At 42.6% G+C, this 27,195-nt stretch overlaps 1 protein-coding gene across 2 annotated transcripts in view; it reads left to right on the top strand.

The window, feature by feature from the left end:
* The window catches only part of LOC137349707 (protein mono-ADP-ribosyltransferase PARP14-like), a 97,455-nt gene that overhangs the window by 15,071 nt on the left and 55,189 nt on the right, over positions 1–27,195 (top strand). The window contains exons 2-9 of one of the 2 annotated variants that reach the window (XM_068014996.1): positions 932–1,059; positions 4,949–4,979; positions 6,499–6,702; positions 10,857–11,087; positions 13,157–15,156; positions 19,631–19,876; positions 21,293–21,514; positions 22,131–22,242. In XM_068014996.1, coding sequence (XP_067871097.1) covers positions 932–1,059; positions 4,949–4,979; positions 6,499–6,702; positions 10,857–11,087; positions 13,157–15,156; positions 19,631–19,876; positions 21,293–21,514; positions 22,131–22,242 — 3,174 coding nt within the window. Of the gene's footprint in view, positions 1–931; positions 1,060–4,948; positions 4,980–6,495; positions 6,703–10,856; positions 11,088–13,156; positions 15,157–19,630; positions 19,877–21,292; positions 21,515–22,130; positions 22,243–27,195 lie in introns of both variants that reach the window. The other variant, XM_068014995.1, reaches the window with a different exon arrangement.

Here is a 27,195-nt window from a genome sequence, read left to right as displayed (position 1 = left end):
TGACCTGTTTCTGTGGTGTTACATCCATGTAATTCTATGTCAGCTGGTAGTAGGCACCAGGAAACTCTGGTAATGGGTGGAATTTTATATAACAGACCTGCATATAGTGAGGAGGCCAGCAGTGGATCAGGAACCCGTGCCAAGGTGTTAGCATCCTGCTTCTGGGTTTCCTCACCAATCAGAGAGGGCTGGCGGGATGATGCATTGAATCTGTCAAACAAAGGAATTCTCGTTAGAGATCTCGGCAGGAGTCAGATTGACTGAACGGTACATTGACTGCTGAGGCTTCAGCAACCATAACAATGGAAAGGAGACCTGGGAAGGTGTGCCCCCCCACTTACCCCCCAATCAACTCCCAGGTCTCTGATTCTTGCCTGAGGTCTTGCTGTAGGATCTGAGGGACTGAAGTGAGGTGATGTTTGCCAAGGATGGGCAGAAAATGACAGCCTTTCAAACCAAGCAGGAGTGGGTGGAATGGGCTGAGGAAGTCAGAAGCAGGAATGCGGCCCATCGAACCTGGCGACAGTGTCCCAAGAGGTCTTCTGGACCTTCAAGGACCTCTGGAGGGGGAGACAGCGATGTCATGATAATGTCACTGAACTAGTAATCCAGAGTCCCAGGCTAATGCCCTGTGGACACAGGTTCAGATCCCATCATGGCAACTGGTGAAGTTTGATGACCTTCCCTCAATTTTTAAGCAACTTTTAAATCTCTACCAGGTCTAATGAAACATCATCGACGTCAAATGCTGTTTCTCACTCCATAAATGCTGTCGGACCTATTGAGCATTTCCAGCAATTTCTATTTATATTTGAGATTTCCAGCATCCGCAGTATTTTACTTTTATTTTAAGAATAAGTGTTATGTTTTTAATTCATATTGCATTTTTCCCAGATATTCATAAATATTTGAATTTGTTTTACAATTTTAGTACAGAAGTCTGTCCTGGAAAGGCCACATACCTTTACCCTTGATGGGCAAAGTATTCACCTCTCAGTAACGCAGTATAGTGGTAAACGGACGAATACTGAAGATGATGACCAGAAATTTTCCTCACCAGTAAGTTAAACTCCATTCAATAGATAGTCATTATGCAACATTTCGTTGTCTGTTAATTACTGAATTTATGTATTTGCCATACTAATAGATTTTAGTAATGAGTTTTGAGGTCTTGTACAAAATTTATTGTCGTCCCTCCTTTAATGCCGAGCTTCAATTTGTCTAATTCAGTTCAGGGAAACAAGTTGATTTTAGGGTTCAACTAAATATATCTGTTAATAGATGAATGAGAGCAGACAGGATCACTTATCCCTGGAAGTTGGAGGTTTTCTGATGTACTTTAATATATTCGTCAGGGCAATATCAGAAATTTATGAGTTACCATAGTGAATCTCCACACTAATGTTCGATATCCCAGAACTACTAAAATAACTGGATTACTCTACAGAGACCCTGCATGGACTTCATGGGCCAAATGACCTCCTCCTGTGCCCTTATGACTCTATAAGCAGTTAATCATATAGATTACTATAATACTTGTATTCGCTGGATCAATGTAGACTAAAGTCAAGAGTTTGGATTTCCCCTTGGGATACTGGTCCAAGTTAGATGTTATGATGGCGGAAAATATGAGGGGAAGCCTACTGCTAAATCCCTGCCCTTAACACTAGTGCACTGAATTTCTCTCCTGACCCTGATTCGGGGAAATATCCCACTCGAGTCCAGATCATCCTGCTGCATGTAAGTAATGACAAGGAGGTGGTGCCCAGGTAGCTACCCAATTTCTCTCTTTACAATCCAGCCAAGTGATAAAAAATAACGTCAGACAGGAATGCTGACATATTCCTGCTTTTCCCTGAGGCAGCTTCTCTGCACTGACAGCAACCCGCCGGGTAGAAGCGGGAAGCCAATTGAAGTTCTTCATGAAGCAATTAGCAGAAATTTTCCAAGGGCAATGGAATTTTACCGGTGGCGCACCAGACACCTGTAGTTTCTGCAGCTTGTCAACTCACAAGAGGCGAGTGCACAGCAGGAGATCGGAGCGCCATGTATATAATATGCAAATTGCATTTTAAAGGTGCAAATCGGCAACCCTGAACTCATCCACAGGTAGAGGCTTGCAATTGCATGATTTTCTCCTGGAGACTAATGTCAGAGATAGTGCTGGTGGTGATGAAGTGGCTGCTGTTTCCTCCAGCCATTTCATGCCTCAATTCTGTCCTGCCCTCTCGCGTCCCCTTCACCTCAGCAGCATTCTCATTGCAGACGCAGCGAAGGCTGTAGCTGCCCTTGCAACTGCATGTGCTGAATCGCACCACCCCCCATCTCCTCAACCCACCCACCATCCCTAATTGGACAGCGATCTGGGAGGCGTCCTCTTAATTGGATGGCTCCCAGAAGATTATACCAGCGGTCCTGTTGCTGCAGCGATTAGGTTCATGACTCAAAAATGGTCCCGCTATCCAGAAAAAAAACTTAAAGTGGGAAAATTCAGCCTGAAATCTTTGAGGCTCTTCTGCCTCATAATACGCTTCCTTTTCTTCACTTCACTTTCTCCCCCCTTCTAGTGACATGCCCACTCTGCATACAAAATTAGCCCCAATTCAGGAAAAGCCATCGACCTGCTCTTATCTTTGATAGCTGCATCCTTAGTCATTCTTTAGTTGTTGACATTCTAAGCTGCACTATCTCCTCTGATCTCAGGTGGAATTATCATATCTCTTCCATTGATAAAATTACCTCCAAGGAGCTGACTTTCCTTTTCATGCCCAACATTTTTTCCCTCAACAACTCTCACTCAATTCTCTGTAAAGCTCAAGCATATCCATTGCTAGGGAAGGTCATCCAGCAGCCCTGTTGCATTCTTTAACTGGATATAAGTAAAAGTTTGTCATTAGGTTGGTGATTCCATCCTTCACCTCTAGCCTCCAGTTTCTTTTTCTGCACTGTCCCCTTTCTTGACCTTCTCTATTTTATTGTAACTATGAAAATCTGCACATCTTGAACCTTCCTTATTTGTTCCATTTTTAGCACCAAATACACCTTCTTACAAGATATTCTTTGTCCCAACGGTGTTAGGATCAAACATTGGACATCTATTCTAAATTTTTTTTCTCGGAAACCGTGGACTGGTTTACCTCCTTCCTCCTAGTTAAGATGTTGAAATCCATCCTTGCCAACAACCAATTACTATTTTCTGACTTACTTGATCCTCTGTACACTCTTTTCACTCTTGGTAATGTCCACTTCTGTGGGATTCAATCCTGCATTATAATTTCTCAATTTAAGAAAAAATTTTGTCAGCAGGTTTTCTGAATGCAATGGAATCAATATCATGGCCTTTTCTTATTATTAGTCAGTTTTTACTTAAGTTTTACACGTATACGTTGTAGCTCCAAAATTGCTGAGTCATTCCAGCAGATTCCTGTCCTAAGCTCTTCTGTTGCTGTTATCACCAAGAAGTGAGGTTTTTGCTTTCTTGCCTGAATTGCACCAAAACCTGTTCACCCATCACCCCTGTGCTCGCTGGCCTACACTGGATCCTGGTTAAGCAACGCCTTGATTTTAAAATTCTCATCCTTGTTTTCAGCTCCCTCCTCTAGCCTGCCCCTCCCTATCTCTGTAATCTCCACCAACCCCACAACCCTCTGACATATCTGCACTCTTTCTGGCCTCTTGAGCTTTCCGATTTTCATTGCACCACTATTGCTGGCTGTGCCTTCAGTTGCTTAAGCCCTAAGCTCTGGAATATCCTCCATACACCTCTCTGCCTCTCCACCTCGCTTTCTTCCTTTAAGACACTTCTTAAAACCTACCTCTTTGACCAAGCTTTCGGTTATCTTCCAATAATATCTCCTTATATGGCTCAGTGTCATGTTTTGTTTCATAATGCCCCAGCCAAGTGCCTTGGGATGTTTTGTTACTTTAAAGGTGCTATATAAATGCACATTGTTGTTGTTGCCAAACAATGCGCAGACTCAGGAAACCTGCGTCTAATGCCATCTACAGGCCACTTGTGGACATAATCATTTTTCAAAGATGCGGTGATTGCATTAATCTAGCACCTTTCGTGAATGCAAGTTGTCCCAAAGTACTTTACAGCCGATGAAGTACTTTCGAAGTGTAATCACTGTTGCAGTGTAGAAAATGTGGCAGCCAATTTGAGCACAGCAAACTCCCACAAACAGCAATGTGATAAAGACCAGATAATCTGTTTTAGTGGTGTTGATTGAGGGATAAATATTTGCCAGGGCACTGGGGATAACTCCTCTGCTGTTCTTCGTAATAGTGACAAGGGATCTTTTATGTCCACCTGAGAGAGCAGGCAGGGCCTCGGTTTAACTCTCATCCGAAAGGCAGCACCTCTGACAGTACAGCACTCCCTCAGTACTGCACTGGAGTGTTAGCCTGGATTTTGTGCTCATGTCCTGCAATGGAACTTGAAGCTGAACCTACAACCTTCTGAATCAGAGCTGAGAGGACTACTTCAACCATGGCTGATGCCATGCAACATCACTGTATCTCACTTTGAAGATATTTTTCCCCAGGATAAGGATTAACAGCTTTCAGGAGGATGCAACAATGCAGCAACCCGCTTCTCTCCCCACCACTCCCCCACCCCTCAACTGCTGGCTAGCAAGCTAATGCTCAAACTTCCGGTTGTTTCAGATGGAGTGGGGGGGGGGGGGTGGCACTGCAGGTGTGCTACCTAGCCACCGAAAGCTTGCTCCTCAAGATCCTTAGATCCTTCCTAACTGTGTAGCTCGATCAGTTAGAGTTCAGCAGAAGATTACAGATCCTAGCATCACTGTTGGAATCACACCTTCATGGAAATTCTTGGCCAATAATGCTTTTACAGAATATACTATACTTGACCTGTTATTCTATGGGCAACAGTTTTTTAAGTGTACTAGATGCTAGTTTTATAGTGGCTATTTTTAATTTGCAGGTCAAAAAAGATTCTACCTGTGCATCTGAAGGTAAGACAGAACATTCATCAGTGTTCATTGCACAAGAACAGTCAATCCACATCACTTGTAGCATTGACGTTTTTGGAAATCAAAGAGGCAGAAGATAATTATTAATTTGTTATCTTATACATGTATCACATAGTAAAAGGTTGGTGGGGGTTTAAAGCAGGCTAGTGTCTGACTCATTTTAGCTCCAAATATCACTTGACCCAAGGGCGGCACAGTAGCTAGCACTGCAGCCTCACAGCTCCAGCGACCTGGGTTCGGTTCTGGGTACTGCCTGTGTGCAGTTTGTAAGTTCTCCCTGTGACTGCATGGGTTTCCTCCCATGTGCCAAATATTGTGGGTTGATAGGTAAATTGGCCATTGTAAAAAATTGCCCCTAGTGTAGGTAGGTAGTAGTAGAATTGAGGGAAGGTGAGAGTGAAAAATGGGATTAATATATAGGATTAGTTTAAATGGGTGGGTTGATGGTTGGCATGGACTTGGTGGGCCGAAGGGCCTGTTTCGGTGCTGTATCTCTCTGACTCTATAAGTTCCAGCAAAGATAGTATCAGGAAGTCATTTAAGAGATTCTGCCTCATGAATCTTCTGTAACTGATTTGTGTAGGAAACTAAATTTGACTGATGTCTGGTATATGTAATATTATTTGATTTTTGGTCGGCATTTAATAAGGTTCCATTTCGCGTGCTCTTAAAGGAGGGAATGTTCCTGGAAATGAATGGAGAAGTAGCGAGAAGAAAACAATGGCTTGGGGGGGGCGGGGGTGGGGGGGGTGGGGGTGGGGGTGGAGATTGGGATAGGAAGGGAAGCAATCTGGAGGGAGGGAGGAGGTCAGGAAGGGAGGGAAGGGGCAGTCTTGAGGGGTGAAGGCAATTCACATTCACTTAACTATTTTGTAACAAACTTACTTTTTTGGTGGTGGCCTCCCAACAGTCCATTTTAAAGGTCACTGGTTAAGCCGAATGCAAATCACTTTTTTTCCTGAATACAGCTGGCCCAATACTGGCTACATTCAGGGCAGACTAAATTTGTAAAGCAAGCTTCAAACAGATGTTAAGCCCCTTATTTGCATGTGCAAAGGCCTTGCCTTTTTCAGCCATGAGCCCAGGATGGCTCTTTTACTGCCTTTACTAATATGGCATATTGGATGCTTTGGTGCTTGTTTTATGCCTGTAAAATGGGCATGATATCAGGCAATTTCTTTTTTTAAACACCACCCCCCCCCCCCCCACCTCCAACCCACAGAAAGATGTAGTTAATGCCCCTTTCAGCATCTCCCTGAAGACAACTAATACCTTTAGCTGTGATCTTTTTTCTTGCCCGATTCTTAGGCACAAGGTTCAGCCAGGAAATAGGTCTCTGTTGGTAATGCACCTGGCTTGTACAAATGATGCGGAACAGGAAAATTCCTAGATCCTGCTTCCTCCCAGACTGCGTATCAGGAGTGTATATTTGGACTATCATACCGTTTTTTAATGTCTTGTTTTAACTGTTACTCTTTTTTTCTTTTTAAACTGCTAGTAGTTTCACCCAGCATTGTACAGGATGAAAGTAATGAGCAAAGTGATCTTATCGACTCATCCAGAATTTGTATTAAACTGCAAACTGAGACATTTGATCTTGAACACCTCAGCATGTACATTGAATGCTGCAGTGGCACCAATTCTTTCCAGGTTTTGTACACCAATGAAACTTCAATTTTTATCGTGGAATTTACAGATAACATAGGTAAGATTCAAGCATGTAAAGGACTATCGCAGAGTCTAAATTACTTGTGATGAAAATTCCCTTTTGATGGTACTGGGTCACATCATTTAAATGTTTTGTACCAGTAAAGGAAGTGCTGGGCAGGGAGTCCCAAGGAATTCAGGGAATGCTGCCCAAAATTTGGGGGGAGGTGGTGGATTTGGGGTAATGTCACTGGACTAGAGGCCTAGGCTTGTGCTTAAAGGACATGGATTCAAATCCCACCACTGTAGATGGTGAAATTTGAATTCCGTTAATAAACTTGGAATTACAAAGCTAAGCTAATGGTGACCATGAAACCATTGTCAATTGTTGTAAAAACCCATCTGGTTCACTAATGCCCTTTAGGGAAGAAATCTGCCATTCTTACCTGGTCTAGCATCTACATGTGACCACAGACCCACAGCCATGTGGTTGACTTTTAAATGCCCTCTAAAGCAAGCCACGCAGTTCAAGGGCAATTAGGGATGACACTGAGGCAGTTGTCCTGAATAAGTGACAAGTTGATGCAACAAGGAATGCCAGGTGGTCTGGAGTGTGTTAATCTCCCTGGCATTTTATATCACCTCTTCTATGAAATTGACGTGGTTTGGAAACAAACTTACTTTGAAGGAGGGAGCAAAAATGGGCATTAAGTTTTCCTGAAAATTAATACCTTTATACTGATTTCAGAATTGTGAAAAATAATGTCTCACCAAGAACACTGCACTAAAAGGGTAATATACAAAATAATCCTTCTAAAGGCTATACAGGAGCTCCAGTGCCTGTGAAAATTCCCTTCTGCCCACTCAAAATGGACATGCAAAAGGCGAAAAATAGCAAACTCAAAACAAATCTTGGGTAATTGAGTGGTGGTGGTTTAAATGTTTTTACATTAGTCTGGGGCTTTTTGAGGCTAACACATGAAATAGGCGCAGTCATGTCAGCTTATTAATAATAGAAAAGCGAGGAATTGGTGTTAGGCTTCCACTCCTAATTTCATGTTCCCACCACCCGAATTGCTCCTGCTGTTCTCCCGGCAGTCCTGACATGATTCAGATGCAGAGTTCAGTGCCAATATAGACTTTGATATTATTTGCAAGTTGTACATCTGTTTGTTAAAATTGGTCACAATTTCATTATTTCTGTAATTATAAATATTTTATATAATAAATACTGTAGGACCTGGTAAAAGAAAACTTAGGTTTGATGTATACTTTAATGCTTGCTAAATATTTGGGGCACGATTTAATGCAGTAATCTGCTATGGATATCCTGAATTCTGGGGGAGTGGGAGACACTTTTTCTAAAGCTGAACAATTTTAACAAAAATGAATTTCATGAATGAAACTGCTTGCTGAATATCTGTCAATTAAAAATGTTATGCAAGTCATATGATCTTTATATTGAACCTAAGAACCTTTTTTATTATGTTTTCTTCTCCTTGTGCGTACCAACAAATAAACAAGAACACAATAAAGAGGAGCAGGAGTAGACCATATAGCCTATTGAGCCTGCTGCACCATTCAATACGATCATGGCTGATCTTAAACTGCACTTTCCTGCTTGCTCGCTATATCCCTTGATTCTCTGAAAGGCCAAAAAACTGTCTATCTCAGCCTTAAATTTATTAAATGATGGACCATCCACAACCTCTGGGATACAGAATTCCAAAGATTCACAACCCTTTGAGTGAAGTAATTTCTCCTCATCTCAATCCTAAATGATCGGCCCCTTATCCTGAGACTGTGCCCCCGTGTTTTAGATTCCCCAACCAGCGGAAACAATCCCTCAGCGTCTACCCTATCCAGCCCCTTCAGAATTTTGTATGTTTCAATGAGATTGCCTCCCATTCTTAACTCCAGAGAATATAGGCCCATTTACTCAGCCTCTCATCATAGATCAATCCCTTCATCCCAGGGACTGATTTAATGAGCCTTTGCTGTACAGTCCCCAATGCAAGTATATTCTTTCTTAAATGTGGAGACCAAAATTGCACACGGTACTCCAGATGTGGTCTCACCAAAACGCTGTACAATTGCAGCAAGACTTCTTTATTCCTGTACTCCTATTCCATTGCAATAAAGGCCAACATGCCATTTGCTTTCCAAATTGCTTGCTGTACCTGCATGTTAACATTCTGCGTTCATTAAACAAGCACACCCAAGTCTCTTTGAATATCAACACTTACAAGTTTCACACCTTTTTACAAAAAAATCGCTTTTCTATTCTTGCAACCAAAGTGAATAACTTCACACTTCCATACATTATACTCCATCTGGCGTCTAGTTGTCCACTCACTTAACCTGTCTATATCTCTTCGCAGCCTCTCTACGTGCTCACCACAGCTTACCTTTCCACCTACCTTTGTACCATCAGCAAACTTAGATACATTAGTCTCTGTCTCTTCATCTAATTCATTAATATAGATTGTAAATAACTGAGGACCCAGCACTGATGGTTGAAGCACTCCACTATTCATTGCCTGTCAACTTGAAAATGCCCTGTTTATGCCCATTCTTTGCTTGCTGTCCATTAACCAATCCTCTATCCATGCTAATATATTACCCCCAATTCCATGAGCCCTTATCTTGCCCGTTCACCTTTTGTTTGGCACCTTATTGAATGCCTTTTGAAAATCCAGGTATACTGCATCTACTGGTTCCCCTTTAGCTACCCTACTAGTTACATCCTCAAATATCTCTAATAGATGTGTCAAACAGGATTTTCCTTCAGTAAAAACATTGTTAAGACTTCCTTAATAATAGATTCCAACATTTTCCCAGCGACTCATGTTAGGCTAACTGGCCTGTAGTTCCTTGTTTTCTCTCTCCATCCTTTTTTGAAAAGCAGTGTAAAAATTGCCAACTTCCAATCTGATAGGACCGTTCCCAAATCTAAGGAATTTTGGAATATCATAGCTGTAGCATCCACTATCTGCAGCTGTCTCTTTTAGAACCCTATCATTGTAGGCCATCAGGATTTGTCAGATTTTAGTCCCTTACTTTTCTCCAATACTTTTTCTCTACTGATTTTTAATTTCCTCACTTTCTTTCTTTTTAGCCAATAAACATATGGTGCCAACGACACATAAGGGATTGGTTAACACACAAATGCATAGGTTCATTTAATAAGGAGTTGAAGAGTTGGTAACAGCATTGCAAATTAGGAGAATTTGTACACATATCTGAACTGGTTGCTCCCTCGCAGCTGACTTGAGACAGAGCCTGAGTCACATGATACATTGGATCATTTTCTCTCTAGTAACGTATACAGAAGACATAACCACACCCACTTAAAGGTGTACCACAATTACTATAGTCATTTGCTTTGATGTGTGCAAGTCCAGTCCAAGGACTGTGATTTCCCCACTGCCCCCCCCCCCCCCCAAGATTCCCTTTTGATTGATCTCAACCATCTCACTTTCTTATCCTTAAATTCTTCCCTCCTAGAAATGTATCTGGATATCACTGAATCCATTTATGGCGGGCAGCCATAAAGTCGGGGCTAAAGTGTGGCGAGTCGAAGAGACTTGGCAGTTGGCAGGAAAAAAGACAGAAGCGCAAGGGGAGAGCCAACTGTGTAACAGCCCCGACAACCAATTTTGTCTGCAGCACCTATGGAAGAGTCTGTCACTCTAGAATTGGCCTTTATAGCCACTCCAGGCGCTGCTTCACAAACCACTGACCACCTCCAGGTGCTTACCCATTGTCTCTTGAGATAAGGAGGCCAAAGAAGAAGAATGTATACAGAAGACATAACCACACCCACTTAAAGGTGTACCACAACAACTATAGTCATTTGCTTTGATGTGTGCAAGTCCAGTCCAAGGACTGTGATTTCCCCACTGACGCCCCCCACCTCCCCCCAGATTCCCTTTTGATTGATCACAACCATCTCACTTTTTTATCCTTAAATCCTTCCCTCCTAGAGATGTATCTGGATATCACTGAATCCATTTATTCTATTTGTCTCTATTTAATTTTAGTTTACATTCTCTGGCTTTAGAGCACTTAGTCATTGCAAAGAGTTTTCCTGGATTTACACGGATGTGATTGATAGAAATTTGTTATTTTAATATCACTCATGAACAAACTGTTATTCACTGTAAATTTTCCATGTTTTTTCACTTACAAATTTTCTCTCCGCCCATCTAGATTTGGATAAAGTTGTTCAGACTTTCAACAATAAAAAATTTCAAGGCCTGAAACTATTTGCTGAGCTCTTGCCAAGAACACGGTGTCTCCGCATTACTCAGTTGCTTGAGTCAATAGTACAGGATTACCTTGTATTGTATTTTGAACACTGGCTTAAAGATGATAGCAATGTAGCGGTTCATTTAGACAAATCCACACAGTCTGCAGTAATGATTCTTCCAAACCCAGAAGGTAATTATTTTTGGTATATATAGATGATTTGGACCTGGGTACAGGGAACACAATCTCAAAATTAGCTGATGGCACAATAGTAGAAGGTTTGGCAAGCAGTGAGGAGGACTGTTTAAAAAAAGAGTCAGTAAGGCAGGTTAATGCAATGGGCATACAGATGCCAGATGCAATTCAATGTGGATAAATGTGAAGTAATACATTTTGGAAAAAGGCAAAGAATGGGATTACATACTTAATGGGAAGACAGTAAAGGATGTGGATGAAAAGAGAGACTTAAATACTTAAATGTTTGATTTCCTGCAAGTGCAAGTACAGGTCAATCAATAAAAAAGCCAATGGAATTTTGGATTTTATTCGGGGGAAACTAGTGCAAATATAGAGAAATAATGCATTTTTAACAGAACATTGGTTAGGCCACAGTTAGACTATTTATTTATTTTTATTTAGAGATACAGCACTGAAACAGGCCCTTCGGCCCACCGACAACCACCCATTTATACTAACCCTACAGTAATCTCATATTCCCGACAACCTACCTACACTAGGGGCAATTTACCTATCAACCTGCAAGTCTTTGGCTGTGGGAGGAAACCGAAGGACCCGGCAAAAGCCCACGCAGTCACAGGGAGAACTTGCAAACTCCGCACAGACAGTACCCAGAATCGAACCCAGGTCCCTGGAGCTGTGCGGCTGCAGTGCTAACCACTGCGCCACTGTGCCACTCAGTACTTGTGAGTAGTACTTGGCATCCTATTATAAAAAGGATATTAAAGCTAGAGAACTTGTACAGTATTGATTAACTGGGATGATGCCACGGTTGGTAAACTATACTTCGTGAATAGAGCTGAAATATTGGGATTATTTCTCGTGGAGCAGAGAAGGCTATTAGGATATTTAAAGAAGTAATATTTTGAAGAGTTTTGATAATCTTTCCTTATTCTATTCCCTTTGGTTGGGCTGTCAGTGATGAAGAGTCATCAATTTAAAATTATCATAAAGAGAAGAGCGGTTGCGAGAATTTCTTTTCACAGAGGATTGTTAGAACATGGAATGCTTTGCCCCAGGGACTGGGTGAGACAGTGGCCATTGTCATTTACTGAAAATGTTCTAAATATTTGAAAGAGGAGCATGCAAGGCTCTGGGATAAAGAGTGGATAGCAGGATTAGTTTCAAATTGCATTAGTGAAAAGGCGGCACAGACACAATAGCTGGGATTTTATCCGGGCAACAGAGGTCTCAACCTCCAGCAAAAGCACCAGCGAGAACTCCGCATCGCCTGTTCTGTGGGAGGCCCACCAAATCACGTGCCATTTAGGCACTTAACTGGACAGTGGCGGGCCTTCCCTGGGATCAGAGGCTGGCAGCTCTTCAACTGAGCAGCGCCACTACGGAGGTGGTGGCTACTGTTGGTGGAGCACACAACAGAGGCCTAGGAACGGCACTGAACCCAGGCCACAGGAGTGGGAGAGGTCTCACAGGGTGGGGGAGGGGGACGTTGGGGGGGTTGGCAGCAAGGGTAGGGGGTTGGCTCTCAGTGGGCCCCCCCCTTCCCAATGCCACATCCCTTGTTCAGGCACTAAGTGTATTTTAACGAGGGACTTCCACCCCCAGAGCCACCAAGCAACCTGCATGGTTTTTCTTGCTGTGCTCCCTATGCAGCAACTGGTCCGCCCGCCACTGGGCTAATTGTAGTCGTGGCAAGATGAGGCCCTTAATTGGGCATTAATTGCTCACTTACGGACATCAGTTGGCGGCAGGGCGGGAAGGTCATTCTAAGGCCTTTCCACCCCAGACTTAATTTTGGCAGAGGCAGGAAGGTGGCAGTGTTCCCCACCCCACCTCCCCTCTTCACCACCCACCCCCCAACCCCACTTCAGCCACCATCCCACCCGATTATATGCTCTCCCCACCTCCAGGGGAAGAGCATAAAAGTCCTCCCAATTGACCAAAACAGATTCCTGTGCTGAAAGCTTCCATGGTTCGAATTGTCAATCGTTTAATATTTTTGGTACTTCTGTATTCAGTTTATTAATTTAGATGAAATAACTTTTGATTTTTTTTTAATTCAGCCGCTGAGCGTATTCTATCAGGGACACACAGCATAAGAGGCCATGCTTTGAAAATACACCGCTATTATGAAGGTGAGAAGTTAACGGAATTTACAACCGAGCAAGACAGAAAAGACTCTAACCCATCAAAGGAGGACAAAGCCGACTCTGAATCACTGACCCAAAGGAATGAAGATGAAATCAAACTTGCAAGCAGTTTTGTGACGGAAGAATGTCAGTACAAAAACAAATATTATGTACTGATTTTGAAGAACCAGGATCTAGACAAAGAGTTTCCTAATGTTCAGTTGTGTTTTGACATGTCACAAAATGTTGTGCAAATTACAGGGCTGGAAAGCGCTGTTTTCAAAGCTCAACTTAAACTGTTGAGTAAAGGAAACCAAATAACAAGCAAAATCATCCACAAATCAAAATATTTAAGAATATTTTTGACACAGTTAGACAACGAAGGTTTCCTTACACAAATGTTTTTGGATTCAGGAATTAATGCAGCATATTCATATGATGATGCTGAAGATAAAGGAGTTTTGTATGCAGCATCGGAAAAAGACCAACTAAATGCTGAAGAAAAACTGAAGATGACCTTTGCAGAAGTAACAATACCAATTCCAGAAAACTTCCACATTGATAGTGCAAATAATTTCAAACTGTTCATAGAGAAAACCACAGCATCTGTGAACAAAAATCATTTGGAATTAAGAGATATAAAAGAAAAGTTCTTACTGCAGCACCACCTGGAATTAAAAACTACTTCAGGCCCATATGCCTGTGTCATCCTTGTTGGGTACAGGATCATTGTTGAGGAAGCAAAAATGCATGTCGAAAAGTACATGAATGAAAACTGCATAAAGGAATTTTTTATTAAAGTTCCTTCACTGGGTATCTTTCAATATATCCAGAGGTTTGTGAATTTTTCAGACATACTCCAAGATACAGATGTAGATTTTGTGGAGAATGAACAATCATTGGGTCTACAGATTAAAGTGAATATGAAAAATGCAACACAAACAGAAGCTATAATAATGGACATCATAAATCAAGTTAAAATGAGTAGAAAACAGCTGAAACAACCTGGTGCTGTTCAGTTTTTTGCTAAAAACCAGGACCTTCTAAAGAAACTGGAGAACCCTTACCAATGTGTAATCAAAATAGAAAATCAGGAAAGGCAACAAATGACTCTTGCTCTTTCCAAAAAACTGGAAATAATATCGACAGTCATGTTTCTGAACGAGTTTAAAATATCAATCGTTAAACATAATTTAGTGATTCATGAAGTTGATGCAATTTTACACCTGACCAGTGAGATGCTGGATTGTTCTGCTGAATTTTCAAAAACACTTATAGAGGCTGGTGGTCCTGAACTTCAAGAACAGGTTAATAGACTGAAACATAAAAGACACGTCATGAAAGACGGTGCTGTGATTCCAACCATTGGTGGAAAATTACCATGTTCTGTGGTTTTTCATGCCATGTGGACCAAATCAGATAGACGAGATGTAGAGGAAGACAATACAATTCTTAAGAAGATCATATTGGGAGCTCTGAGTTTTGCAAATAATCAGTTTTTCACATCTTTTGCAATTCCAGCATTTAGCTCAGGAGAGTCTAAGTCCTCGATATGGACTGTAGTAAAAGCCATCAAAGAATATTGTGAGAAATTCAAAAAATCTCAACCAAGCCTGACTGACATCAGACTTGTGAGTACTGATGATGCCTCAATTAAAGCAATGAAGAAAGCTGTTAAGGAGTTAATAAAGCCTGAGGTTAAACGCTCAAATGTGCCAGCTGTGATGAAGTTAGCCTTCGGACGTGGAAAGAAAAACTCGGCAGCCAGCACTGGCCTAGAATTACAGCAAGAAGCCAGCAGACCAGCTAGCATGTCTAAAATGCAGCCTGATACTGCCATGCCTGAAATAGAGCCAGCCAATTCAGATGACATATTTGTAACACCTGAGGGATTAAAGGTGATTCTGATGAAAGGAAACATTGAAGAACAGAAGGTAAAATAAATAGTGTAGCACTGGAGTTTTAGCCTTGAGTTTTGTGCCAAAGTTCTGGACTGGGACTTGAGTCAAAATATTGTTTGTTCAAGAGGTGAGGGTGCTACCTGCTGAGCCACAGCTGATATATCCTCACTAAAATTTGCCACCTACAGTAGTGACTAGTACAAACCAGAACAGAACAAGGACCACATTGCCAGTGGCTGTCAAATGTCTTTGGCAATTAACTTTTCTGTATCTGGCACCTTCCAGGCCAGAGATTGAGATATTTGCAACATCTCACAGTTTGTCATCCACTGTTGGGTAAGGGAGGTCATTGAGGTTCTCTATTCAAAGAGAGATAACTACATTTCATCCTGTTAGAGAGCAGCCAGTGGAGAGAGCATCCGGCTTTGCTAGGATTGCAGGCTTCTCCATGGTGCAGGGTGCCATTGACTGCATGTGCATCGCTTTGCGGAGGCCTCATGTCAACTATGCCATGTACTGCAACCAAATGGATTCCACTTCCTCAACATCCAACTGCTGTGTGACCAGAGGCAGTGAATCATGTAGGTCAGTGTCCGGTATCCTGGCAGCAGTCATGATGCCTTCATTCTGCAGCAGTCTGCTATGCCATCTGCATTTGACCCACCATGACAAACCAAAGGGTGGCTACTGGATGACAATGGCTATCTGCTAACAAGATGGCTTATGACTCTGGTGTGCAACCATAGAATAGAATCAAAGACATTTACGACACAGAAGGAGGTCATTTAGCCCCTTGTGTCTGTGCCCACGCGAATGTGCATAGTATACAAGCAATGCTGCCACACAAAATGTGATAGAGCAGAACGTTGCTGTGCTGAAACAATGCTTCAGCTGCGTGGACTGCTCTGAAGGACCCCTGCAGCACTTGGCTGCTGGTGGCCGTCTGCAAGCTTCTTAACCTTGCCTCCAGTTGTGTGCAGATCAGCTGAAGAGCAGGAACATGAGGAGGAGATGGTGGAGGTGGATGAAGAGGAAGGGAGGGGGCAACCTAGACAGCACCTTTTCTGCCTGGGCTGTCCAAGCAGACACAAATTTGAGTGTAATATAGTAACCACAACTCCAATTCCCCATTCACCAACAGTCTCGCATCTTACCGTCCCTGGATGACTTGTCTGCTTGGCCACAACGCAGAAATAAAAGCACCACAAAATAAACATTTCAAACCATATTTATAAATTAAATCATGCTGTATCGCATACAGATGTAAATTAATCACCCTTGTGCATTCCCTTAGTGACTTCCGTGTACCTTCCGTGTATGTCCTTGTACTGTGATACAGCCCTACCCCAGTGCCTACAACATAGCTGGTGGAAGGCTGCTGACTTTCAGTGGAGGAGATTGCAGATAGCCTTGGAGGACAACCATGATCAGCTCTGGGCCTAGAAGGCTCAGCTGATGACTGCACAATCTTGGCATTAGTGGCAGCAGTTGTGCTAGCTGGCTGACAGCTAACAACAAGGGCACTGCCAGAGTGGCAGGGGTGGGAGAAGGCATACTGTCATCCCAAGAGAGCTCCATGGAGCCACTGCCACTGCCCTGGGATGATTCCTCAACAATCATAGTAATCTGTTGAGGCACAGATTGCTTGACTACTGTAACACCCTGCAAACCCCTTTGAAAACTATAATCCAAACCATAATGACAGCAGTCCAAGCTTACATGGGAGCAAGCCGACCTTGTATGACAGTAGTTTGAACTTGCACTGCAGCACTCAAGACATTGGGTGCATGTTGCTTGTGCTGCAATGGAAGTTGTAACATCAACCATCAGACACTATATGGTTGCATCAACAAGTGTGGAAGCAGAGTTGTCCACCACTTCCGCACTGGAAAGGTTGAGCTCCAAACTCTGCGCGAAGCCTGTGCCGAGTGGGTGCTGGACTACTCCCTGCTCCTTGACATTGACAACAGGCTTTCTGACAGGCCTCCCAATCCACCAAGAATTTCATTGTGGATACCTTGCCAGTTGTGATGAAGGGTCACAGACCTGAAACGCTAAGTCGGTTTCTCTACACAGATGGTGCTAGGCCTGCTGAGTATTTCCGGCACTTTCTGTTCTCATTTCAGCCTTCTAAGACTGCCCCATCAAAATCCTTATCTGTAGCAGAACCCATGTGTGACATTCCCTTCTGGTGAGCTGGCACCTGTGCGATCTTTGCCCACTGCCCTGGTTGCAGGCCACTCATAACCCAGTGTCTCAACACGTGCAGATCTTGCCTCTATGCTATCCTCTAAATTATGGGCAGTCAGTAATTGAGCTGGTGGCTGCGAGTGTGACACTGAGTGACAGTGCATCTTTGTCATCACTAACTTGCTGTCCTTCCACTGCCTAACCAATTTACACTTCTTGGGTATCTGAAAGGAGAAAGGCACAAGGGTGAGATTGTGGTGAGGGGAGGGTGTGTGGGTGGGGGAGGCAATTAAGAGTTGCATGATTACACCATCTGCAGAATTGAAGTCAGAAGAGATTGTGCGGTGACAAAGTGAGATGTGAGAAGGATGATTAGATATGAGCATACCGTCATCTTCAATGGTTTCAGTCCCACCACTGGCTACAGCCTCAGAAATGGACGTTCCAGTAATGACTAACACTGTCTCCTAGTGGGGGTTAGTACATACAGTCGTGCCTGCCTCCCTCCGGGTAGCTCATGCTGCCCTGGGTTATGCGCTAACTTCTCCTGCAAGAAAGAGAGAGGGACGTGTCATTGAGCTCTTTCCAATATGTTTGGGTGATGTGGATGTCATATATTTGGCAGTGTGTACAAGCTGTGCGGTGTGGGTATGAGGCTTGCAGCAGAGTTGAATATGTGAGGGTGAGGTGAAGCACTTGAAGGTTAAGTATAAGTCCTGATTGATAGGTTGTTGATAGGTGAGCAATGGGAGTGTGGTGAATTTAGCAGTGTCTGAGGCTAGCAGTGCAGTCAGTAGGCGATGGCATTTGAAGATGCATTCACTGACCTTGACCACTTGTGTGAGGTCATTGAACTTCTTCTTGCAGCACTGCATCCGGGTCCTTGGGGCTGGCATTGACTTCCACAGCTATCTGCTCCTACTGTCTTTTGAACGTGTGCCTCCTGGGCCCCTGCAGGTACATCTATCTTGCTTCCCTCCCCTTCACCAAGACCTCCAGTGCAGCATCCAAAAACATTGGAGCCCGGTCTTTCTCACATCAGGTTCACTTACTGCACGACCCCAGTTCCTGCTCCAACCATCGTGCACCTCCCCTTTCAGAGGTGCAGACCAGCAAGTTACGATTCTGTGCGATTAGCACTGGCTGCATCCAGTCATCATTCAGTTGAGCAGGCAGCAATTCCAATTTAGCCCCCTAGGTTTTTGTAGGACTATGACTAATTTACAGTATGTGACCACTCATTTGTGAACCATAAATGAATTATGAAATCATACTAAGGATAATTAACCCAAATTACAAGTATTTTAATATGCCAGTCCGATAGGGGTCACTTTTAATTTACTGGCTGGTGGAAACAAGGCCTTTATAATGAGCATTCTGCCTTGCCTCCCCATTCTTGTCACCATCTTAATTGCACCTAACCACTCATGAATTAATGTGAATTGGAGACTCATTACATCAATGGCATCACAATTGCATATTAGCCAAGGCCTGAGCAAGGAGGTTGCCAGGGCTCTCCTGCCAGGTGAAGATAGGCCTGCAGCTGTCAAGAGGTCAATGAAGCCTACTAAGGGAATTGAAAAGCTTTCCTTTGTGGGATTGCCCCTCCTAATCCCACAAGGAGAAACATGGCCCACCCTGCCCCAGCCTCCCCTGACCTCTTCCCCACTTGCACTCCCTGAGACCCTCCTGAATCCCCTTCCCTGCTTGCTAGTGAACATTCGTTTGGGACAGCGTATGGCAACTGGCTGTGTGAACTTCCTCTGCTCCCCATTAGCAGTTGCCACTTTTTGCCCGTATCAGGCAGACAGCTGACTGGTGGCCTGATGATGAGCCCCTCGGGTTCAAATACCATCGGCCTCAAACTTGGACCAGCAAGTCTGTTTTTGCTTGTCCTGCCTGTTCTTTGTGAAGTAGATTCAACATTGCCTTATATCACTGGGTTCCCCCTCATTTCCATTACAGAATATGGAAAATACAGATTGAGAACCATGTACAGGGATCTGAGAAGTTAAAAATGGCACTTTGAATTCAGCTTGTGATTGTACTATTCTATTATATATGCAATAAATAATCTTTGAAGAACTTACTGTTTTGATAGCTGTAAGGAAATATAAAATGTGAGCTATTAGCAATTGTTGCATGCAGTTCTTATATTGTGTCAGTGGAATATGAAGATTCTCTCAATCTGACTGAAACGCTAAATTATATAATAGGTTTTGATGTATACTCTCTACAATATTTTTGAAACAGTGCAGCCCCTCTATCTCTCTCTTCCATTAAAATGAAATTACATTTTTGTTTACATTTTTTTTAGTGTGATGTCATCGTGAATACAGTATCTCATGATATGAATCTTTCACAAGGACCTGTATCTAAAGCAATTCTGAAACAGGCTGGGAATCAACTACAAACAAACACTGACAAAGTCAAAGGCTCAAAAAAAATTGAAGCTGGAGATGTTTTACCTGTTAGCACCTCAGGTTGTGGGTTGTATTGCCACGAAGTGTACAATATAGTTTGTGGCCACTGGAGTGCAGATAAAGCTTCTCAAGCTGAAGAAGTAAGTTTACTTACGAGAATTATATTTTTTTTCTCTGTATAACTGTCTAAATTGCTCTGACTTATGGCAGTATTGTTTATAAATGTGAGCCAACCAAAGCATCTTAATGTTGCAATTAGCTTCTAGTCTGAGTGATTTGTATCATTTGTCTCACTCACTCACTCTCACTCACTCACTCACTCACTCACTCACTCACTCACTCACTCACTCACTCACACTCACTCACTCACTCACTCATCTACTCTGACCTTTTTATCCAAAATAAATGTATATATTTGACTATGCTAGTCTCCTTAAATTTCATAAAAGCAAAATACTGCGGATGCTGGAAATTTAAGGAACAAAAACAAGAAATGCTGGATTCACTCAGCAGGTCTGGCAGCATCTGTGGAAAGAGAAGCAGAGTTAACGTTTCGGGTCACTGACCCGAAACGTTAACTCTGCTTCTCTTTCCACAGATGCTGCCAGACCTGCTGAGTGAATCCAGCATTTCTTGTTTTTGTTCCTTAAATTTCATTGTTCCCTTTATTCAGTTGATTTCAGCTTCCAATGACTATCTGTCTGGGACTGTCCCGAAGGGTTGGTGCAGACAGCCAGGAGGCAGGAAGGTCTTGGGGGAGGGGCTGGGGAGGCCAGCTGCAATTGGCAGAGGGGAGGCCGAAGGCACCCTTATGGGATTGGGGTGAGCACTTGTGCTCTTCCTGATCCACAAAGAGCACTGGAGAACTGGAGAAGGCACTTCATACCTTGTGGAGCTGGAAGCTCCCACCTCCCTTTCACTGTTTGGTTTCCTAAACCCCTGGACATTTGGACACCATGAACAGCACATCAATGGCATAAGGTCTTGGAAAATTCTCCAATATATTTTTTGTAGCATGCCAGCCTATGGAAATTGTTGGTGATGCTATTCTGCAATATCTTTTTCTGTTACTTATTCTCACTCTCCAACTATAAGGCCTCTAGTTTTAACAGTGCTATTCTGCTACTGATGGTGGATATCCCTCCCTCTATAATATTCTTTTGTCTTCTGTTGCTGAAGAGCAAGAGAAGGAAAGAGAAATGGTCTAACAAGTCAAACAGGTTTTCAGTTGCTGGAAGTGGGTTGCCTTGAACAATTGGGAACGCTTGAGATGCATGATTGGTATAGTGAATGATGACGGTTAAAGTTTTCAGAATCAGTAAGGCACAACCTTTATTTAATGGAAAGTAGATGGAGAAAAGTTTAACTGTGAAATATGAGCAAGAGCAAAACAGATTGTGCAGGTTTACCAAATCTAAGAAATAGAAGAAGGTAACGAGGTTTAAGGACTTTTTATTATGTGAGCCTTGTTATTTAATCTAAAATACTTTGAAAGGCTATATCATGATGTATTTAAAATAGAACATAACAGTATGCAATCACTTTTTATTAAACAGTTGCTTCGAACAATAATCCAAACATGCCTAGAAAATGTGCACAAAAGCCAACTCAGATCAATAAGTTTTCCTGCCATTGGCACTGGAAATTTGAAATTTCCAAAGGATATTGTAGCACAAATCTTTTTTGAGGAAATAGAGATATTCAGCAATGCAAATCCTACATCCACACTTAAAGAAGTGAAATTGATCATATATAAAAAGGACTTGGCTGTTTACTCGGTATGTATGTTCTTTTATATTTTCTATCGAGCTGGGCATCACCAAACTACTAATTTTTGATTAAAAATAAAAATGAAAAGCTTAAAATACTGGGTCATCTGCCAGGATTATAGTGAGAAACCTGAAGAACTGCTATGGAATTTATGGTCTGTCTATTCCACACTTGCCAACCATATTAGTGTCCTAAAATGTGGCTTTACCTTGGTTTTTCAATTAAAAATATGTCCCCAAAGTGTTTTTCTAGTGTTTACACTTTCTGTGGATTCAACCTCGAGAGCAAAATTCTGTGCAACATTTTAAACCATGACCTTTCAAAACAAAATCTTTAGTTGAACATAATTACAATCAGTGATGTTCTTTTAGAAGAACTAGTTACATTTCAAGGTAAGATGTTTGTAAAACTGAAGTAATTTGAATATTTCACTTCACCAAAAAAAATCTAAGACAAATCAATATGCATTTTTAAGTAAGTATTCTGAACAATAAGATTTGGAGATCAAATACTGATTAAAGATGCTTAAATGTGTGAATGCTTATAATCCAATTTAAAAATTTATCAAATAACAATGCTATGGAATATTTAGACAAAAATGACAAAACATCTTCAACTTTGCAGGCATTTGAAGATGCATTGTTGATAGCAGAAGGAATTCCAACCAACGAGCTCTTGTACCATAAAGAGATTAGAAATACTGGAAAAGTGGATTCACAAACAACAAATATGACAAGTAATTAAAACTATTATCTCAATATTTTTATATAAATTAGACATTGCTTGTGCTTGTAATAAGTTAATTAACAAATAGTCATTTGGTAGTACAGAAAATAATTGAATTTAATCATATTAAAATCAGGATTGTTCATCCTTTGGCATCCTTCATGTAACAATGGGTTTAGTAAAATCGAATTAAAGAATAGTATTTGTCCCATCATGCCTATGCTGGCTCTTTACAAGCACTATCCAATTAGTCCCAATTATTATAATTAAGACAAATTAGCTACAAATTAATCTGAAATCAAGCTATATTTAAATATAATCTTCCCTTCTTTGGCCTCCTTGTCTCGAGAGACAATGGGTAAGCGCCTGGAGGTGGTCAGTGGTTTGTGGAGCAGCACCTGGAGTGGCTATAAAGGCCAATATTAGAGTGACAGACTCTTCCACAGGTGCTGCAGATAAAATTGTTTGTCGGGGCTGCTACACAGTTGGCTCTCCCCTTGCGCTTCTGTCTTTTTTCCTGCCAACTGCTAAGTCTCTTCGACTCGCCACACTTTAGCCCCACCTTTATGGCTGCCCGCCAGCTCTGGCGATCACTGGCAACTGACTCACACGACTTGTGATCAATGTCACAGGACTTCATGTCGCGTTTGCAGACGTCTTTAAAGCGGAGACATGGACAGCCGATGGGTCTGATACCAGTGGCGAGCTCGCTGTACAATGTGTCTTTGGGGATCCTGCCATCTTTCATGCGGCTCACATGGCCAAGCCATCTCAAGCGCCGCTGACTCAGTAGTGTGTATAAGCTGGGGATGTTGGCCGCCTCGAGGACTTCTGTGTTGGAGATACGGTCCTGCCACCTGATGCCAAGGATTCTCCGGAGGCAGCGAAGATGGAATGAATTGAGATGTCGCTCTTGGCTGACATACGTTGTCCAGGCCTCGCTGCCATAGAGCAAGGTACTGAGGACACAGTCTTGATACACTCGGACTTTTGTGTTCCGTGTCAGTGCGCCATTTTCCCACACTCTCTTGGCCAGTCTGGACATAAAGAACAAAGAATATTACAGCACAGGAACAGGCCCTTCGGCCCTCCAAGCCTGCGCTGATCCAGATCCTCTACCTAAACATGTCGCCTATTTTCTAAGGGTCTGTATCTCTTTGCTTCCTGCCCATTCATGTATCTGTCTAGACACATCTTAAAAGACGCTGTCGTGTTTGCATCTACCACCTCCACTGGCAACGCGTTCCAGGCACCCACCACCCTCTGCGTAAAGAACTTTCCACACATATCCCCCCTAAACTTTTCCCCTCTCACTTTGAACTCGTGTCCCCTAGTAATTGAATCCCCCACTCTGGGGAAAAGCTTCTTGCTATCCACCCTGTCTATACCTCTCATGATTTTGTACACCTCAATCAGGTCCCCCCTCAACCTCCGCCTTTCTAATGAAAATAATCCTAATCTACTCAACCTCTCTTCATAGCTAGTGCCCTCCATACCAGGCAACATCCTGGTGAACCTCCTCTGCACCCTCTCCAAAGCATCCACATCCTTTTGGTAATGTGGCGACCAGAACTGCACGCAGTTTTCCAAATGTGGTCGAACCAAAGTCCTATACAACTGTAACATGACCTGCCAACTCTTGTACTCAATACCCCGTCCGATGAAGGAAAGCATGCCATATGCCTTCTTGACCACTCTATTTACCTGCGTTGCCACCTTCAGGGAACAATGGACCTGAACACCCAAATCTCTCTGTACATCAATTTTCCCCAGGACTTTTCCATTTACTGTATAGTTCACTCTTGAATTGGATCTTCCAAAATGCATCACCTCGCATTTACCCTGATTGAACTCCATCTGCCATTTCTCTGCCCAACTCTCCAATCTATCTATATTCTGCTGTATTCTCTGACAGTCCCCTTCACTATCTGCTACTCCACCAATCTTAGTGTCGTCTGCAAACTTGCTAATCAGACCACCTATACTTTCCTCCAAATCATTTATGTATATCACAAACAACAGTGGTCCCAGCACGGATCCCTGTGGAACACCACTGGTCACACGTCTCCATTATGAGAAACTCCCTTCCACTGCTACTCTGTGTCTCCTGTTGCCCAGCCAGTTCTTTATCCATCTAGCTAGTACACCCTGGATCCCATGCGACTTCACTTTCTCCATCAGCCTACCATGGGGAACCTTATCAAACGCCTTACTGAAGTCCATGTATATGACATCTACAGCCCTTCCCTCATCACTCAACTTTGTCACTTCCTCAAAGAATTCTATTAAGTTGGTAAGACATGACCTTCCCTGCACAAAACCATGTTGCCTATCACTGATAAGCCCATTTTCTTCCAAATGGGAATAGATCCTATCCCTCAGTATCTTCTCCAGCAGCTTCACCGGTCTATAATTACCTGGATTATCCCTGCTACCCTTCTTAAACAAGGGGACAACATTAGCAATTCTCCAGTCCTCCGGGACCTCACCCGTGTTTAAGGATGCTGCAAAGATATCTGTTAAGGCCCCAGCTATTTCCTCTCTCGCTTCCCTCAGTAACCTGGGATAGATCCCATCCGGACCTGGGGACTTGTCCACCTTAATTCCTTCTAGAATACCCAACACTTCCTTCCTCCTTATGCCGAATGCTGTCGATGCAGTGGAAGCCTTTCCCATGCGCTTGTTGATTTCTGCATCGAGAGACAGGTTACTGGTGATAGTTGAGCCTTAGTAGGTGAACTCTTGAACCACTTCCAGAGCGTGGTCGCCAATATTGATGGATGGAGCATTTCTGACGTCCTGTCCCATGATGTTCGTTTTCTTGAGGCTGATGGTTAGGCCAAATTCATCGCAGGCAGCCGCAATGCTGTCGATGAGACTCTGCAGACACTCTTCAGTGTGAGATGTTAAAGCAGCATCGTCAGCAAAGAGGAGTTCCCTGATGAGGACTTTCCGTACTCACATGTCATCTCAAGTAATCTAGAACTATAATAGATAAATAGAAACTAGAAATGTCGTGTAGCTTGCATGTCAAGACTGTAATATGGGAGAGTTTGAGGACAGCGAGACCGTAAATGTCTTTGGCTTGGGATATTCTGGCACAAAGTCTTTTGAGCTGGAGTATGAGCTAGGGATGCTCTGACACATCAGGAAGGGAGAGGAATTTTTGAATAGTTTTCTCCAGAGTACAGTTATCTCTCCAGAGGAAAACCGATTCAGGATGGGAGATGGTGACTGTTAGCAAGATAACAGAAACCAAGGAGAAATAAAGAAGGAGGTCCAGCAGACACTGGTCCTGTCCAACAGGTATAATGTACTTGCTTACTGTGAGGTTAATGATGAAGGCTGTTGGGTGTACTGCTCGAATGCCTACCATGGGATCGTGGAGCAGGGGGTAGTCCAAGAGGGAGAGGAGTGGAATAGAAATGTTGTAGTCATAGATAATTGATAATTAGGGCAATATATGGTGATCTCTGCAGTTGCAACTGAGAGTGCAGAAGGGTGTGTTGTCTACCTTGAGCAAAAAGTAAAGGATATCTCTGAGCAACTGCAGAGGAACTTAGAAAGGGAAGGGGATGATTCAATTGTCATGGTTCATGTTGGCATCAATAACATAGGTGCTGCTAAGGGATTGTCAGAAGTTGGGAACAAAATTTAAAAAAAAAAAATGGACCTCATGAGTGTAATCTCGATTACTATCTGAGCCATGTGCTAATTGGCATAGGGATAGACAGATCAGGAAGGTAAATACGTGGGCTGAAAAGCTCATGTCAGAAGGAGGGGTTCACATTTCATGGGACACTGGCACCAATGCTGGGATGAGGAGTTGTTGCACTGTGATTGACTCTGCCTGAACCAGGGTGAATCAGTGTCCTCGCAGAAAGGATAGGAATTTAAAATAATAAGAAGCGTAGGTTGGAGGTAGGGGTGGGGTGGATCTGGTGAAAATTATGTAAGTTGAAAGGCAAAAGAATTAGGTCAAATTGGGGTAAAGAACAAGGGTAACTAGGTTAGGAACAAATACAGTTTTTTAAAAAACCAGAAGTTTGAAAGGCAGAACTACTAAAGAGAAATTAAACTGCCTGTATAGCTATGTACTTAGTATTCAAAAGTAAAACAGGGGAACAGGAGGTAATGATGCGTAGCAAGAAATCAGATGTAGTAGAAATAATTGAAGCATGGCTACATAAAGGACAGGACTGGCAACTAAATATTACAAATTAAGACATAATCAGAAAGGATAGGGAAGGAAAAGGGGGTCTGGTAACTAATTAGAAATAACAATGGCAGTAGAAAAAAAGGGACATAACTAACAAAAGGTTAGAAATAGAATAGAAATAGATATCGTTTGAAGTAAAAGGTAAGGAATCCATTGTGTTAATAGAGGTATTCTCAGACCACCTGATAGTGGAAAGGAGGCGGAAGACAAAATATGTAAGTAAATGTGATTAACAAAATTGAAGCTCATCGAATAGGAGTGTCAGTGTCAGCTTGGAAAAAAAATTGGCTTAATGATAGAAAACAGCGAGTCATGGAAAATAGTTATTTTTCAGACTTCAGGGTGGCAGACAGTGATGTTCCCTAAGGATCAATGCTAGAACCACTGCTTTTTGATATATATAAATGACTTGGATATTGAAATAGAGATTTAACGTTTCAAGACTGATTGATGATACCAAACTTGAAGTGACAAACAGTGAGGATGATACAAATCGACTGCAACAGGATGTAGATAGGCTAGCAGACTGGGCAGACAAGTGGCACGTATAATTTAATATAGAGAAGTGTGAGGAGATGCATTGTAGCAGAAGGGATAGGGAGAGGCAATATAGACTGAATGGCACTGTTCTAAAGAATGTGCAGGGACAGTGGGACCTGTGGGTTCATGTGCATAGATCTTTGAAGGTTGCAGGACATATTGAGAGTGGTCAGCAAAGCATATGGAATCTTGGACTACATCAAT

This window comes from Heterodontus francisci, chromosome 2 (assembly GCF_036365525.1).
Source record: "Heterodontus francisci isolate sHetFra1 chromosome 2, sHetFra1.hap1, whole genome shotgun sequence".
Taxonomy (NCBI): domain Eukaryota; kingdom Metazoa; phylum Chordata; class Chondrichthyes; order Heterodontiformes; family Heterodontidae; genus Heterodontus; species Heterodontus francisci.
The sequence above is the reverse complement of the archived record's forward strand: the minus strand, read 5'-3'. Positions and strand labels throughout refer to the sequence as shown.